At 50.2% G+C, this 18,112-nt stretch overlaps 1 protein-coding gene across 1 annotated transcript; it reads left to right on the forward strand.

Moving 5' to 3' along the window:
* The first annotated feature begins 13,040 nt into the window (after nucleotides 1-13,040).
* Pdx1 (pancreatic and duodenal homeobox 1) lies at nucleotides 13,041-17,515 on the forward strand. The gene is made up of 2 exons (XM_059248756.1): nucleotides 13,041-13,446; nucleotides 17,070-17,515. Exons 1-2 carry the CDS (start codon nucleotides 13,041-13,043, stop codon nucleotides 17,513-17,515), a joined length of 852 nt encoding a protein of 283 aa, XP_059104739.1.
* Nucleotides 17,516-18,112: the final 597 nt, after the last annotated feature.

An 18,112-nucleotide genomic window follows, 5' to 3' on the forward strand; every position in this document is an offset into this window, starting at 1 on the left:
AACAACACTTGGGCCTTTAGCTGTCTACATGCCCAGGTCTGTTCTCCAAATGCCCATGAATTATGCCCCCTGCCTCAAACTCACACTCAGCACACCCAAACAGGGCTGACAGTTGTGTTGCCCATTTAGATGGATCCTCTGAGTTCTGCTTTCTCGGCTCATTGAAAATAAATAAATAAAATCTGCTCTCCAGACCAGCAACCTCCAGGGCAGGTTGGTACCAAAGATCACAGGCTTAAGAACCAGATTCTGAGTGAAGTATGACCCGGTCAGCTGTACAGTCTCTAACTTGGGACTGTGAATTTCCACCAAAGCCCCTCTGTTTCTTCAACGGTGAAACGGGCATAGTTATACCTGTTGTCACCAGAAGTAAAACGGATGCCAGGGGCAAATAACGCGGCACCATCCTGACTCAGCAAGCGCCAGCCCGGACTGGTCCGTCTCCCACTCCGACAGGCCTCTGGATCCTGAAATCTCCATCTGCTACCTTCTGCGTTTCCCCCTTTTGCTTCATCTCCATCCTGGTTCATAACTACTTACTTGTGCTGTGGAATAATCTGTTTGTACACTGAGAAGATGTGTCTTTGCCAAGACGCCATTAGGTCGGCGGGGAGAACTCTGGGAAGAAGGGGTGGCGGGGTCACAAGGAGCCGCCAGGACTCAGGAAGCAGTGTGGGAAACAGAGAGTAAAGGTAATAAAGCCACGCGGCAGAAAGTAAACTGATATAAACGGGTTCATTTAAGTTATAGGAGTTAGTTAGGAGCAAGCCTAAGCTATCAGCCGAGCTTTCATAATTCATAAGAAGGCTCCGTGTTGGTTATTGGGAAGCTGGCTGGAGGCACAGGAAAAGTTCGACTACATACCTGTTCTCAAACCCCATCTACTTCAGCAGCCTCGGAACTGCCCAGCTTGTCACTCAGCCCCCGCTTCAGATTAGCGTTGATCGTTCAGAATACTATTTGTGCCTGTGCGTAGTAAAACTTACCTTCCCTCTGCTTTTACAGAGAAGGCAGTGAAGCACAGAGAGGTTAAGAAACTTGCTCAAAGCCGGGCGGTGGTGGCGCACGCCTTTAATCCCAGCACTCGGGAGGCAGAGACAGGCGGATCTCTGTGAGTTCGAGGCCAGCCTGGGCTACCAAGTGAGTTCCAGGAAAGGCGCAAAGCTACACAGAGAAACCCTGTCTCGAAAAAACCAAAAAAAAAAAAAAAAAAAAAAAAAAAGAAACTTGCTCAAAGCCGGGCGGTGGTGGTGCACGCCTTTAATCCCAGCACTCGGGAGGCAGAGACAGGCGGATCTCTGTGAGTTCGAGGCCAGCCTGGGCTACCAAGTGAGTTCCAGGAAAGGCACAAAGCTACACAGAGAAACCCTGTCTCGAAAAACCAAAAAAAAAAAAAAAAAAAAAGAAAAGAAAAGAAACTTGCTCAAAGCCACACAGCGAAATAAGTAGTATTGCTGAGGTTCAACCCTGACCGTCCAGAGCTAAAGGCCATACTTCAACCACCTGCAAGCTGCCGTTGAGTAGAAGAGAAACCAGAAACAGCACTCAGGCGGAGGCAGAGGCAGGCAGATCTCTATGAGTTCTAGGGCAGCCTGGTCTACATAGCTAGTTCTAGGCCAGCTACGGGGTGAAACAGTGTCTCAAGAAAAAAAAAAAAAAAAAAAAGATACTGGAAACATGAGTCAGCCAAAGTCCAAAGTCAAACTTCTAGTAAGTGGTGAGGCCAGCTTCCCCAGTCCCCTCATCCTCCCCCCACCCCCGACAAGCTTCCAGGACAGGACTGAGAATGGAGCCAAGGAAGCTGGACTGTGTCTATGTGTGTGGTATGTCGACTCGTTTCAATCCGAGGTGGGAGACCACAGTCTGAAGGCATCTGGATTTCTCTGTGTGTGCACATGTGCTTTTCAGCCACTGCTGGACCAAAGCCTCCAAGATAAGCATCGTATCCGATGCTGCTGTGTCCCCAGAGCCTGTCACAGTGCCTGGCACGAAGCAGATAGCCAGGCAAGAGAAGGAAGGGAAGAGTGATGTTAATCCAAACATCCATTCATGCACCAGATCCGCGTCACAGCCCGATGCCCTTTAAGCTCATGAATTTCTAATTAATCTTAGATTTACAATTTCATATCTTCCGAATGCACCATTTGACCTTTGGTATATTTATTGTCCTCACAGACAAGGGTAATGCCACAGCAAAAAATCTTGAGCAGTGGAGACCCGGTGTGTAAGCCCTCCGACACAGCACGCACATCCAATCAAACAAACAATGACCAATAGGATATCGGCAAGGGATTAACATCTCTAAAGCTTGGAAGTAAAGGAAAACACCAACAAACAGTGGACGCAGGTGGGCCCTGAGAAGCCTTGCCTTGGAACAGGACACTTTCTAGAAGCTCCTGAAGAATGTGGTGACACCACACACACACACACACACACACACACACACACACACACACACGTATGTCTTTCTGAAAAGATTTCTGAAAAGATGATTTATAGCAGTTGGGACAGTCTCAAGAGCTCTGCAGCCAGAGCCACCCTGCTGGAGTCTTTGCTTGCCTGTTGGAGAGAATGGCTTCCTGCCAGACACTGAGAGAGAGAGACAGAGAGAGACAGAGACAGAGAGACAGAGACAGAGAGAGACAGAGAGAGACAGAGAGAGAGAGACAGAGACAGAGACAGAGAGAGACAGAGAACCCTGAGAGAACCGCTCCTGGGGATGGGGTGAGAGAGAGAAGGAAAGAGTTGTGAACCTCTATCTGCTGGGGCAAAGTCAGTTGCAGTCCTGCTAATCCCTTGTTCCAACTACTGTTTTTTTTAATAAATTGAACAAAAGCAGCTCTTCTGCGATATTTTTTATAGAAAAGCAGCAACAATTGGGTGGTGGTAGCACACGCCTTTGATCCCCAGCACTCCAGGGGCAGAGGCAGGAAGATATCTGTGCGTTCAAGGCCAGCCTGGTCTGCCTAGGGAGTCTCAGGCCAGCTAGGGTTATGGAAAGAGACCCTGTGGCCAAAACAAAGAAAAAGAGTTTAGGGAAGACGAGGAAGAAAGGCTACAGCAGACTGTCCATGTGCCTGGGGTTTCTATTTAAGACTCTCCCACTGCCCTGGGACTGGAAAAGGGTGGGAAGGCATCAGCTTTGCTCAACGGGGTCCTCAGGTCTGAGGGGAGGGGTTTGCCTTGGGCACAAGAGCCCTGGGGTTCAATTTCCAACACCATAGACACAAGAAAAAGATTGTCTTCTTCCATTGAAATAGACCTAAACGATCTCTAGTTCAGCATTCCCTCCTCGCGTCAAAGTGTTTTATAGAGCATCTGATGAACGTGCGAGCCTGCCTCTGAGTGCCACCGTATCCAGCAGAAGGACGAGGAAAAAGAGTCTTCGAATAATGTGAATATCGGGCAACAGGTTGATATTGTCTTTCTTTCTTTCTTTTTAGGTTTATTTATTCTATTTTATTTGTAGAGTGCATGTCTGTACACCACACATGTGCCTGGTACCTGTGGAAACAGAGAAGGGTGTCAGATTCCCAGGAACTGGAGTTACAGACGGTTGTGAGCTGCCATGTGGGTGCTGGAAGCCGAGCCAGGGTCCTCTACGGGAGCAGCCAGTGCTCTTAACCGCTGAGCCTAGCTGTCTGTGGTTTTTCTTTTAAAAAGATCTTGCACTGTAGAGTGAGGCTCATAAGGAATCACAGAAAGAGAAAGGGGGAACATCACGTGCTTTCCAATACTTTTCTAGCTGAATTTCTCTAGGTAAAATATTTAAATTTGGCTACTGGCTGTATAAACACAGAAAGGCAAATAGAGTCATTCCATTTTCTTGAGAAAAATATAAATTCTGTGTAACTACAGGCCAGAGGCAGATTACTCGGGGCAAGTGGGTTAGAGGCTTTTGTTTACCTTTTGTTAACACCTGTCACAATCTGCTGGGAAGGTAGAAAAGCATGGCTGATTATCCGGATTCGTGGCAATCTCTAACTCCAGCTTTCAGAGACCTCAGGCTTGAATGAGATGGTGTTGGCAGGAGCTAACAAATGACTCTGTAAACGGAGCAGACAGCGTTGATTGATGGCGGTTTACAATGAAGCATGAGTAAAGAGAAAGTATTTTCTTCCCCTCAATTGAATCGTAGGTCCACAGTGTCTCTTCCCCAAGGAAACCAGAGGAAAAGCCAGGCCTGTGTTCACGGACAAGCTGGAGTAACTCGGGAAGTGTGTGCTCTCTTGCTGTGTGTAGGGTGGACAGAGGAAAAGCCAGGCCCGTGTTCACGGACAAGCTGGAGTAACTCGGGAAGTGTGTGCTCTCTTGCTCTGTGTAGGGTGGACAGAGGAAAAGCCAGGCCCGTGTTCACGGACAAGCTGGAGTAAGTCGGGAAGTGTGTGCTCTCTTGCTCTGTGTAGGGTGGACAGAGGAAAAGCCAGGCCCGTGTTCACGGACAAGCTGGAGTAAGTCGGGAAGTGTGTGCTCTCTTGCTGTGTGTAGTTGGACACCCTGTGTGGGATTCTACAAGGACCATAAGTGTGAAGGGATGGAGTGGTTCTGAAAGCGCAGTGTACAAGCGATCGAGTGGGCTGTGAACTTAGCAGGGGAGCCAGGCTTGGTCTGCAGCCCCTCAGCTTCCATCTCCCCTTCAGTGAGTGACACAATAATCTCTTCGGTGGGTGTGAACTACCTAGTGAGTTACACACCTGTCCTGTGGAAGAGAGGGGCACTTTGAAACATCCCTGGGTCTTGAACTAAAAGCATCAATATTTGCATGCAAAGAAATACAGAGGGCTGGAGAGATGGCTCCACAGTGAAGAGCACTGGCTGCTCTTATAGAGGATCTGGGTTCAGGTCCTACCACCCACAGAACAGCACACAACTGCTCTGTAACTCCATTTCTAGGGGACCTAACACCCTCTTTAGTCCTCTGGGTTTTCCTGCATGCATGTGGTAGGCACATGTGCACCTGTACACACACACACACACACACACACACACACACACACACACACAATGGATGATAGGTAGGTAGGTAGATAGATAGATAGATAGATAGATAGATGATAGATGATAGAAAGACAGACAGACAGATAGATAATCTGTAAAAGAAATAGATAAATATGGACTGTTCCAGTCAAGCTGGAGCCATCTAATGCTTTTCTTCCTTCCTTCCTTCCTTCCTTCCTTCCTTCCTTTCTTTCTTTTTTTTTTCTTCTTCTTTTTTTTGTTATTAAGGATGGGTTCCAGTTTCTTCAGTACACTATCTTACATTGTACTACACATAGGCCTCTGCTGCTTTTGGGTACATCTTTATTGAGTAATAAATGTCCTGAATCTGGAGGCTCCAATGCCAGCTGTCAAAACTCAGGAGCACACAGCACAGGGCAAGTGCTGACCCGTACCACAGACGGGATGATCCACCTGTAGGTGAAATATCTGGCTAAATCAGACACTTACTGAGAATTTCTCATTTTTTGTCTTCAGTATTTAAATGACTATGCAACAAGTGACATGCTATTATATATTTTTTAAATAAAAATAATACATAATAAGCCAGGCAGTGGTGGTGCACACCTTTATCCCAGCACTCGGGAGGCAGAGCCAGGTGGATCTCTGTGAGTTCGAGGCCATCCTGGTCTACAGAGCAAGATCCAGGACAGGCACCAAAACTACACAGAGAAACTCTGTCTCGAAAAACCAAAAGAAAAAAAAAAAAGAAAGAAAAAGAAGAAAAAAAACAAACAAAAGATAATATCTATTTAGGTGTAAAGAACCAGATTATTTCCCACTGTTTAAATGAATGGCTCCGTGGGACTAGATTTGGGGCTGTTCTCACCTTAGACACTTTTTCTCAAACCTAACCGGTTAGAAACATTTTGTGAAAAATAACTTACTATCCAGAGAGCTCTCCTGTTTGCAGATAAGAAATCCTGTTCCGCCATCCCAGCAGGCAAGGGCTGTTTAAGTTACTAGATAACAAAGTTATTATTGATTCTTTTTTTTTTTTTTTAACTCTTCCTGAAGTCCCAGGGGAGTTTGTCAGACTAAGAATGATTTTTGTTTAAAAAAAAGAAGGAGGAGGAGGAGGAGAAGGAGGAGGACTCCTTGTTGTGTTGTTACCTGGCCTGTGACAGATGGGAGCCCAGAGTTTCCTCACTGCCCTTTACTCAGGAGTAGGGAGAACACAAAGTAAATAAGCCAGAACCCAGAGCACGCCTCCTAATCTGGATTTCTCAGCGTTGGGCCCCAGCACTTGGAAAGCAAATGGCAGCTCCTCCTGGACTCCCCTGTTAGCCTGATGTTAACCAGTTTAACATTCCCTTATCACATGCTCATGTGGGCAGAATTAAGTGGAATTAGCCAACAAATTATATAAAATTCATTTACCTTTAAAGGAAGCTGTGTGGTCACGGTTAGAAGAGAGAGAGTGTTGCATTAAGACACAAGTTAATGGTCCTGCCTGGAGATGGATCAATATGACTTGGTTTTATTGCCCGGCTTTAATTGTACTTAGGTTGAGCTGCTATGGTGCTCTGCTCAACTTCCCTGAGCCCACCTGAGAGGACATTAGCATCCCAAGGAGAGTCTCGCTGTTTCTAAAACGGGAGGCCCACTAACCCTTCCCAAATCCTTAGCTACCTGCAGAAATAACAGATACAAAGGGGAGAGAGGGAATTATGTCAGTCTTGACCCACTGATGTGTCAGGGTTTATAGGTGTGCCGTCCATGCAGATTCAAACGACAGCTCCTGGACCCCTCTGCTTCTCCTGAATTAGGCATTTTCCAACTTCATAACAACCTCATGGTGGAGAGTATTTCTCATCATTTAAATGAAGTAAAATTTAGTCTAAGTGACTGTTGTTCTTGTTCTGTGTGTGTGTGTGTGTGTGTGTGTGTGTGTGTGTGTTGCGCATGCGCGTGCATTGGTGTTTGGTCATGGGTGTCTCCTGGAACTGGAATTACAGACAGTTGTGAGCTTCCATGTGGATGCCGAGAATTGAACCCAGGTCCTCAGGGAGAGCAGTCTGTGCTCTTAACCACCAAGCCATCTCTCCAGCCCCTGTTCTTGTTCTTGAAGCATAGTGTGCCTGTGAATGAGCTTGTAAGGGTTTAAAATGCAGATTCCCAGGGCTAGGGATGCATCTCAGTGGCAGAACACTTACTTTGCATATACAAGACCCTGGTTTTGACCTCCCTCCCTCCCTCACACACACACACACACACACACACACACACACACACACACACACACACACAAAAGAAAAGAAAAAGAAAAAGAAAAAGTTAAACCAAAAGCTAGGGTACTGACTCCAGCTCTCTGGAGAGGGAGGCAAGAAGATCAGGAGTTCAAAACCAATGTCAGCTGCCTAGTGAGTTCAAGATCAGTCTTTGCTGATTGAGAGCTCGTCTAAAAATATATATTTGAGTACCTACTCTATAATAAGCTAGGATATTGTCAAGGCAGCCAGATTGGATTCTAAAGGCTCATCATGGTCTTGAGAGGGGGATCCGTGGTTAAGAGCACTTGCTGCTCTTGCAAAGGACTCAGGTTCAGTTCTCAGCACCTACATGGCAGCTCACAACCGTCCATAACTCCAGTTCCAAAGGATCTGTCCTCCCCATACCCCGCTTCTGACCTCCAGCACCTGGCATGCACGTAGTACACACACACATACATACATGCAGGCAAATCACTCATGCACATCAAAATAAGTAAATCGTGTGTGTGTGTGTGTGTGTGTGTGTGTGTGTGTGTGTGTATTTGTGTGTGGGTATGTGCATGTGAGTGCAGGTGCTTGTAGAGGCCAGAAAAAGGCATGGGCCCCTGAAGCAGGAGTTATAGGCAGTTGTGAGCTTCATACAGGGAGCCAGAAACCAAACCCAGGTCTTCTGCAAACATCGTAGCATGGACTCTCACTTCTAAGCCATCTTTCAGCCCCCAGAATACATTTCTACTACTGAGTTTTCACTCCTCAAAAGCAAGCACACAGCAAGGATTCTATAGACAATCAATAAATAGCACTGAAACCAATAAAAACCATTCAAAATATGGGAGGTTGCAGGAGGGACCGGGCAGTGTGGAGCACAACAGAAACTTGGAAGAAAAGAGAGGTCGCCTGCCCGGAGTAGGTGGGGGGAGGGGAAGAAGGCAGAGGGGATCACGTTAATGGAAGCCTGCTCTGGAGGACTTAGATCAGGCGAGGAGCTTGCTTGCAGGGAAGCAAGCTAGAGTGGTCAGTGTACAGCTTCTAGGGGAAGCCACGGAGTTGGGGGCAGGGACAGGGCCACAGCTGGTGGTGAAGGCTTGGGAGTCTGATTTACTCCTGTGGCTTTTCTTTCTGCTTCCTAGTGAACTGAAGGTCACAGAAGAATGAAACCTAAAAGGATGGAACTGGCCGGTGGTGGTTCACTCCTGAAGAGGACACATGTAGCCAGCCACAGTACTGGGACCTCCAGAGTCCTTGTCATACCCCGTCCCCCCTCCTCCGCCCTTACTGCTTCTTCTCGAACACTAGAGCTAGAGGGATGCATTGTAAGACAGCTGTGCAGTGCCCATCCACTTTTAAGCTGCATTTCTGTGCTGGCTGCTGTTATGTCGATGAGACACAAGTTAGAGTCATTTGGGAAGAGGGAACTTCAGCTGAGAAAATGCCCCCACCAGACTGGCCTAAGGGCGGGCCTGTGGCGCTTTTCTTTTTTTTTTTTTTTTTGGTTTTTCGAGACAGGGTTTCTCTGTGTAGCTTTGCGCCTTTCCTGGGACTCACTTGGTAGCCCAGGCTGGCCTCGAACTCACAGAGATCCGCCTGGCTCTGCCTCCCGAGTGCTGGGATTAAAGGCGTGCGCCACCACTGCCCGGCCCTGTGGCGCTTTTCTTGACTGATGATTGTTGTGGGCAGTACCATCCCTGGGCTGGTGGTCCTGGGTTCTGTAAGAAAGCAGGCTGAGCAAGCCACGAGGAGCAAGCCAGTAAGCAGCGTTCCTCTGTGCCTGTGATCTGAGAGGCATGCGAAGGAAAGGGTAAACCCTTTCTTCCCAAGTTGCCTTTGGTCATCGTGTTGAATTATCTGGAAAATAACTCCAAGTTTCCACTTTTTGCCACTAGAACTGTTTTGCCCCAGAAATCAGCTGATCACATCTTGGATCCCCTCCTTGCTTCCAGGTCCCTCCCTGCCTGTGCTCGGGATGCTGAGTCTGGATTGGGTCCCTGAGCAAAATCTCCTGGGCCACTGACGTCCATGCTATCTCGGGCAAGTCAAAAATCAATCATGAAGTAGCACTCCCATTAAATATACACTGTTTGCTTTGCTGGGTTTTCTCAACTCAGGGCATAATTTCGTCTTAACTTTTTTCTTTTTCTTTTCTCAAGACAGGGTTTCTCTGTGTAATAGTCCTGGCTGCCCTGGCCTCAAACTCACAGAGATTCACCTGCCGCTGCTGGGATTAAAGGTGTGCGCCACCACTGCCCGGCTCATTTTACTTTTTTTTTTTTTTTTTTTTTTTTTTTTTTTTTTTTTTGTGGTTTTTCGAGACAGGGTTTCTCTGTGTAGCTTTGCGCCTTTCCTGGAACTCGCTTTGGAGACCAGGCTGGCCTTGAACTCACAGAGATCCGCCTGGCTCTGCCTCCCGAGTGCTGGGATTAAAGGCGTGCGCCACCACCGCCCGGCTTCATTTTACTTTTTAACAGTAATTGATTTTGAAATGAATATGGTCTTAAAAATTAAATTTCATGGGGCCTGGAGAGATGGCTCAGAGGTTAAGAGCACCGACTGCTCTTCCAGAGGTCCTGAGTTCAATTCCCAGCACCCACATGGTGGCTCACAACCATCTGTAATGAGATCTGGCACCCTCTTCTGTATACATAATAAATAAATAAATCTTTTAAAAAAATTAAAAAAAAAAATTAAATTTCATATAAACCTATGTTTGCTGACACACGGACACACACACACACACACAAACTGGGATCCAATGGCTTAATTCCTGTCATCTAGCCCAAACTAGCCCAAATCAGTCTTTGGTGTGCCTGCAAAACCACTGAAGAAGCTAGCCAGGGCGGAACCAGAGTCTTGGCACAAGCAGAGGGTAAAAAGAGCAGGTAGGGATCCCAGTGTCAGCAAGGATTATCAGGACGTCCTGCTAATAAAAGACTTTTTCACTGTCCACACTATAATTGGTTTACAGCCTTTTTTGTTGATTTATCCATAAGAGCTGCTGTTAAATGGCTCGGGAAGGCTCTTGCCTAATGGCTGGGTATCTCTGAGGCCTGCTGGAGGCGGAGAAGGCACAGCGGGCCGGGATGCCGAGCGGAAACGCGTTTCACCTGTAATGGACTGGGAGCCAGAGAGGCAGAGAACGCTGAGTGATCCTGCTCGCTGGATGTTTGCAAGCAACCATTAACCCGTCAAAAACACCCGGGAGACTTCGGCCTACCTAAGAGTCATACCTAATGGCTATTGGATCTTTGTTTCTTGAGTCCCTTTTTAAGGAAGGGGATGAGAAAACATTAGTTGTGAAATCAAGAATGTGCCACAAACACAAGCAGGCGGGGGAGGGAGGGTCCATCCCTCACGTTTTTGCTCAGCCTGGGGGAACTATTTGTTTGACCTTGTTTTCTGCCAGGAGACACTTTTCCTTTTTGCAAGGCCCCAGCAAAAATATTAAATGGGAACAAACGAAGCATCGAGATGGAAGCCAATTTACCGAAATGCACGCAATTAGGACCAGAAGTGCTAAGTAAACACTCCGGGGGTGACGGGTGAGGCCGAGGGTGGAAGGGCAGGAGAGAACAGCGAGGATCTAGCTCTGGGGGGTTGCCCAGGTGAGGTGGGGTAACCGTGAGGGAAGGTGCCTATCTTGGTCCCAAGCTCGAGACCCGCACATAACCGCATCACCAAGTCAACCCGCACGGCTGCGGCAGATTATCTTCGAGGGTCAACACCCCGTGGCCGCGCCGCCCCCTCCAGCCCTGTCCTTCCGATCGATGTGACCACTCGCGGTCAAGGAGATAGCGTCGAGTCCCAGGCCGCCACCCTGAACAATGGACTCATTGAGGCGGGCCTGTAGAGATTAGGTGCGGCGCCCGGGCCTTTCACTCCCAGGCCCCCGATGGCCACAGGTGGCCCTTTTCCCTGAAGAAATCAGAGACACTCTCCTCTCTGGCCCGGCTTCCCTCAGTGAGAACCCGGGCAGGAACCTGGACTATGGAGGGTCCAGGCTCACACATCACCACTGGGCAGCCCGCCAGCAAATAAAATCCTAGGAGGGAAAGAAATTTCAGAGTTCAAAACTCTCATAAATTTTTTTTTGCCTTTAATAATTGTTGTTCAGAATAGCGCACTCCATCTGAATGCCTGTAGGAAAAAAAATATTAAAACGCTGCAAAGGTCTAAACATGAGTGTATGGTTTGGTTGAGTCGGGCCGCAGTGATTTATTTCCTCTTGATTGCGCATGCCTCTTGCTTCTTTTACAGGGCTCTCGGCAAAGATGCAAAGAGATTCCAAAATCTTCCAGTGTCCTTGGAGGGCCAGGACTCAGTGAGTCAGCAACCTCTGTCACATATATCCAGAGAATGAACACCATGGCCACTGGGTCCTTGCCAGCAGGGACACACACACACACACACACACACACACACACACACACACATAAGTGACCATGTTAAAGCAGGTCCCTGGAGTATCTGACAGGTGGAAACCAGGCACAGGCATCCTTGAACACGCAGTGTTTTAATTTCGTTTTCTAGGAACCCAATCATCTCCTTGCCAGGCTGCCCTGTTTCAACAACAGAGTGGGTTTTCTCTGCAGGTAGATTGATTCTACCAGGGTCTCCAGGTATCTGCCAGGGATCTGAAAACCTTGTTTCAAACCCTTGTCCAACCTCTCAACCACAAAGTCGACACTTTCCTTTGCCTTTGGCACATTTGGGAAGCTATGCTCTGAGTTACTCAAATAGATTCCAATTCCTAAAATTAAATTTAATAGCAATAGCCTTCAACTTAAAATAAAATTAAGCCACTGCGATTTTTTTTCAAAGTTAAGAGTCTGCAGGCTAGAAGTATCGGGAACATAAATACAGATGAAAACAAAACAAATAAGGAACTAGTTTCAGCAATAAAACAAAAACAACAGTTTCTGGTTTATAAAGCTGGGTTCTGCAAGCATTTCTTAAAAACTCTTATTCTTCGCCAGGCAGTGGTGGCCCACGCCTTTAAGAGAGGCAGATGCAGGCGAATCTCTGTGAGTTCGAGCCTGGTCTACAGAGTGAGTTCCAGGACAGACTCCAAAGCTACACAGAGAAACCCTGTCTCGAAAAACCAAAAAGAAAACAAACAAACAAAAACCTCTATTCTTCAACAGTTGAGATGTATAATCTTAACGTTTCGCAAATCATATTATTGAGCTGATATTTACCTATATTATTAAAAATACACGAAAATTAAAAGTTGGGAGTGGTGCCTTACACCTGCAATCCCAGAACTGAGGAGGTGACAGCTTGCGGGAGTCTGGGGCCAGCCTGGACTACATAGTGAGTTGCAGCCCGGCCAGGGCTACAAAATTAGACCCTGTCTTAAACAAAACAAACGAAATCAATCAAAACAAACAAAAGCCCGGAGGGGGTGGGGGATGTGAACATTTAAAGAAAGCGCGATGGAAGCGGTTCTGTAAAAGAATAAACGTTCCGGTATTTTTGCGCGCCGGGCTCTGGAGACCTCCGCCTGCTGTAGACGGAGGAGGGTTCGGCCGACAGAGAGAGAGAGAGAATTGAAATAAATGCAGGTGTTCGCGGGCACCTGGGCCTCCTTCTTAAGGCAGTCCGCGGGGCCAATAGTGGCTCCAGGCTGAGCCACGTGGGGTGCCTCTGAGCCTATGGCACGGCGGCCGGCTTGTCTGTCCCCCGCCAGCCCCTGGTTCCCCCGGAGAGCAGTGGAGAACTGTCAAAGCGATCTGGGGTGGCGTTGGGAGCCGGCGGCGAGCTGCGGCACAGCGCCAAGGCCTGGCTTGTAGATCCCTACCCGGGGCTGCTGCCCCCCAAGTGCCCGCTGCCACCATGAACGGTGAGGAGCAGTACTACGCGGCCACGCAGCTCTACAAGGACCCGTGCGCGTACCAGAGGGGCCCGGTGCCAGAGTTCAGCGCTAACCCGCCTGCGTGCCTGTACATGGGCCGCCAGCCCCCACCTCCGCCGCCACCCCAGTTCGCAGGCGCGCTGGGAACGCTGGAGCAGGGAAGTCCCCCGGACATCTCCCCCTACGAAGTGCCCCCGCTCGCCGAAGACCCCGCCGTGGCGCACCTCCACCACCACCTCCCAGCTCAGCTCGGGCTCGCCCACCCGCCCTCCGGGCCTTTCCCCAATGGAACAGAGCCTGCGGGCCTGGAAGAACCCAGCCGCGCTCAGCTCCCTTTCCCCTGGATGAAATCCACCAAAGCTCACTCCTGGAAGGGCCAGTGGGCAGGTAAGTCTGGCGCTTTCTCCCTTTCTCTTCTCCAAGTGTAGACCCAGCTGCCACTATCTTCAAGCGCTCCCCTGGGCCTTTTCCCAGATCCTCTCCAACCCGCAGGGATAAAGCAGGCTTAGCATAAACTCCGGGGAGGCCAACGGGTCCATTCATCTGGAATCCTCCTCTCCTCCTCCCTCCTTGCGGGTGTCCTAAGCCTTTCTTCATCTGGCAGCCGGCTCCCACGCCCAGAAAGCCGAGGCCTACCCAGGCTCGGAGCTTCTGAGCTCTCTGGATCCTTCTGCAGCCGGGGGATCTGGAAGCCGAAGACTCCCAGGGAGTGGGCACCCAGTTAAGCAAGATGTCTCTGACCTAGGCTGGAACATCTTCGAAGCCTCAGGCCCCTTCACTTACCGGCCCTGTCCTGGTGGCTTTATTAAAGAAAACGGGCCTCCTAGAGGCACCGAGTAGAAACAGAAAAGCAGGAAGGAAAAGGAAAATTGATCCCTCGGGGCCTGCCCAGGGTCGGGAGGCCCTGGAGTAGGGTAAGGAGTGGGAGTGAACAGGGACAGGCTGAGGGGCTCACCGAAAGGCGGCTCCCGAGCATGGCAGCCGGGAGAGGCGTCTGGGGTGCCAGTTCTTGGAGCAACCAAGTGTTTGAAGGGTCTTCTCGCGCTGTGTCCCAGGAAGTAGACATGCAGGAGGAGGGTCTTCTTGCAATCTAGCTCAGTGAAGCAAGACCCCCGGGTTTCCTCAGCTCTGGGCGCCGCCTGCTTTGTGCTAGGTCTCTCCTGGCAGCGGAGAGAGGCGAAGCAGAGCAAAGCCCCAGGTCCCTTCCCCGCCGGATGCTGGCAGCGAATTTGCGCGGGGCCTGTGCCCGCCACCGCTGCACAATGTTATCTCTTCCGGGCTGCGGCCACTTCTGGTCACACCTGTACTGCGAACAGCTACTTTTTCTTCTGCCTTCCGACTGTCAGGAACCCAGGGGTTAGGAAGCTGGCGTTGGCATCCCCTGAGAATTCCCAACGCCCTGTCTTCAGGGCCTGTTTAAGAAGCCTGACACTGCCCCCCAGGAGCACCCAAGCAAAGCTCTTGGGTCTGGAGTAGCAAGGCTCACCAAGGTCCCAGGGGCACCTCTCGCTAATTCACTTTCTCGCTGAGGCGAAATTCCTGATTTAAGACAAGGGCTCACGCTCTTGCTGGGGGGCGGCCGTCCCTCACCTCTGACCAATTCCAAGCAGATGGAGCAGGTGGATGCTGCAGAGGTGTCTCAAGGCCAAGGCCAAAGGTCGCTGAGACCCGGTTCTGGGGACTGCCTGAAGATGGCCCCTCCACCCAGGGGGCTCTCAGTCCGTAGATTCTTGCCAGGGATTCCGTCTTTCGGGGCTCCCTCCCTCCGAGCCCTGGCGACTCTTTCTGGCTATCCGCTCCTGCGCTGGACTGGGGTGGAAAGAAACCAGGGAGTAAGTTCTGAGGGAAGGGCGACAGCTTTTCCTGTGTTTGGGGAACACTTTGGAGACACCTTTGGACTGCAAAATCCGGGCTCCAGGAGCCATCGCGGGTCCTTTCTGACCCTCTGTATGCCCGACTCTGGCCGCCTCTCTTCTCCGGGTGGAGGCCTGCCGGGCGCTCCCGCGTCTCCACTTTGGAAGAACTCCAAAGTTTAGCGAGCCCACCGGCGCATGCTTAGTGGGTTTTCACCCCCCTCGGAGGGGGCACAGTGACCAAAGGGTTCATAGTAGAAATACTATGTACTAATGGCGACAGCTACCTGAAAATAATTGGACCTAACAGAACTTCATCACTGGCCCGTTCTGCTCTGAGTCCCAGAAAAGGTCACCCTGGGGAGCTGTGAGCATTTTCTCACCAGCAGATTCCAACTTTAGCTTCCGTTAGCTGGACACAGATCCCCATAGCTTTCCACTAGGACTTGGCAAAGCGGGCAGCTGAGGGCAGCGGCCGGAAGAACCTGTGAGTTACGTTTATGAAACCGTGGTTGGCCTTTTTAAATGTTTCATTAAGAGTAAGTCTCTGCTCTCTCCTCTTCCGGGAAAGGCCTGAGGGGTTTTCAGGCGTTCCTGGGGAGAAGAACTGCTTTCCAAAGAGTGGTCCTAGGGGTCTCACCTCAGCTTCCGGTGCCTCCTCTTGGCCTGGGGAAAACCCGGGAGCAGATTCCATCCAGGAAATTAATTCATTGCCTTCAACGCGCTCCCGCCCCTCGCCTCTGTCCTGAGTCAAGTTGGATTCAGCTTCTTCGTTGAGCTTTGGTGGAGAACCCTAACCAGTGTCCACAGTCCAGGCATTTGGGTGGCCAGGAAGGACCCAGACCTGGGAACGCTCAGTTTGTATCGCTGATTTCCTGGCGACTTGGTCTTGTTGCTTGCTTTAGACGAGGGTTGGAGCTGGGTCTGACAGCCCTTTGGTGATCCATTCCTTCTCCGGAATCGCTCTCAGTTCAGCTTGGACCCGGCCTCTGCCAATATCGGTGGTACAACGCACAGTGGGGAATGAACTGTCTCCTGCTAAGGGTGACCTTCCCCAAAACAGTATTTCTTCTTCTCAGAGGCAGGGCACTAAAATTAGAGTAACAATTATCTCTCAAGTTGGGGCTAATTACAATACAGCCATATTTTAAAAAACAATACACGGGCCCAGGGAGATGGCTCAGTGTGTAAAGAAATGTTCCCTTTGCCAGCCTGAAGACCTTAGTTCAATCCATGGAACCGTAGATTAAAAAAAAAAAAAAAAAAAGAACCAGCTCCCAAAAGTTGTCCTCCTGCCTCCGGTGTGTGCTACAGCGTTCCCACCTGCGTATCCTACACATGAAAATAATGAATATTTAAATAAATAATGACACATATTCAAAGATGTAACAAAATGTGCCCACAACTTAATGAGCAGCGCGATCTTTCAAACTGCGATCTGCATCCCTTCGTGAGTTATAAATTCATTTAAAAAAGTGTTTTTGAGACAGGATCTCATTACGTTGCTGTTGCTGGCCTGGAACTAGCTAGGGAGACCAGGCTGGCCTGCATTCGCCTGCCCCTGCCTCTGCCTCCTGTATGCTGGAATTAAAGGCTGCGCCATGACGCCGATCTTGTTAAAATAATTTAGTGTGCTGAGTTTAGCATTGTTTTAACGAAACAGTGAATAAAGTGGAAAATTAGCATTGTGTGTGGTGAAAGCTGAGTCTAGAAATGTTAATCGGTTATATAGACCCCTATAAAGACGGGATAGTAATCTAAACCCCATTTCACACAGTCAGACTGCACTGGGTCAATGTCAGAAAGTTTGTTTAAAATCCTGTGTTTAAGGCATATTATTGCCTTAGTAGAACGGAACCAATCAAAGTGTCTATGTGCATTTTAGCCATTTTATCATCCACGAAATGAACCACTTTTGAAACCACTGGTTGGCAGACCCAAGCGTGGTATCGGAAGTGAGAGGCGGAGAGCGGTTGTGGCCTAGGAGAAAGGGCTGGGTGGACTGGGGTAGATTGTGGTGCAGCCACAGTGGGCTCTGGAGCAAGGGGCTGCGGTTGGACTGACCGCTCCCGATCAGGGCCGTTCCTGGGCTAGGGATGAAATATTTGGGCTGCGTGGGGCCCGGGGGACCGCACTGACCGACTGTGTCGCCCACAGGCGGTGCGTACGCAGTGGAGCCGGAGGAGAACAAGCGGACCCGTACAGCCTACACGCGGGCGCAGCTGCTGGAGCTGGAGAAGGAATTCTTATTTAACAAATACATCTCCCGGCCTCGCCGGGTGGAGCTGGCCGTGATGCTGAACTTGACTGAGAGACACATCAAAATCTGGTTCCAGAACCGTCGCATGAAGTGGAAGAAGGAGGAGGATAAGAAGCGAGGGAGCGGGACCGCGAGCGGGGGCGGTGGGGGCGGAGAGCCGGAGCAAGATAGCGCGGTGACCTCGGGAGAGGAGCTGCTGGCCTTGCCGCCGCCGCCACCTCCGGGGGGTGCTGTGCCCCCGGGCGTCCCCGCTGCGGCCAGGGAGGGCCGCCTGCCTCCGGGCCTTAGCGCGTCACCACAGCCCTCCAGCATCGCGCCTCTGCGGCCGCAGGAACCCCGGTGAGCAGGGCAGGCCGAGGGTGAGCGGGTCCAGGACCCGGAGTATGGACGTGCGTGCATGCGCGTGGGCAGCCGGAGAGGGGGGCAATGGTGAGGCTTAGCCTGGACGCCAGGCAAGTGCATTCTTGAGGGCGCATGCCAGTTGGGTACAGCCGGAGAGATGCTGGCAGACTTCTGGGAAAAAGAGACCTTGCTTCGGAAAACTTTTGAGGTTGCCAATGGCCAGGTCTGCCTCTGCTGGGCACGGTCCCCTCCCTGCCTCCAAGACTCTATCCTGGGACCCATTTAGAGGACCGGGCTCCAAACTGACGGATGAAGAAGAAAAGGGTACAAACTTGAACATTCGCCAGATGTCCCCGGGCGAGCTGCGCTGGGTGCCTTTGCCCAGAAACAACAGCCCTTACCGGGCCGGCCATTTTAAGGTTAGGAATAATGAAAATGAGCTGCTTGCGGTTTCAAAGATGCAGCAAAGTGTGAGTTTTTTCTGGCTGCCCCCTTCCTCTCCTCCAGACTCTTTCCCCCTCTTCAGCCAGGTATTTCACTAGCATCCACCCTTCCACCTGTACCCTTTCCTTTGAAGATGAGAAGTTCTTCGCGGCTG

Source organism: Peromyscus eremicus, chromosome 23 (assembly GCF_949786415.1).
Source record: "Peromyscus eremicus chromosome 23, PerEre_H2_v1, whole genome shotgun sequence".
Lineage (NCBI taxonomy): Eukaryota > Metazoa > Chordata > Mammalia > Rodentia > Cricetidae > Peromyscus > Peromyscus eremicus.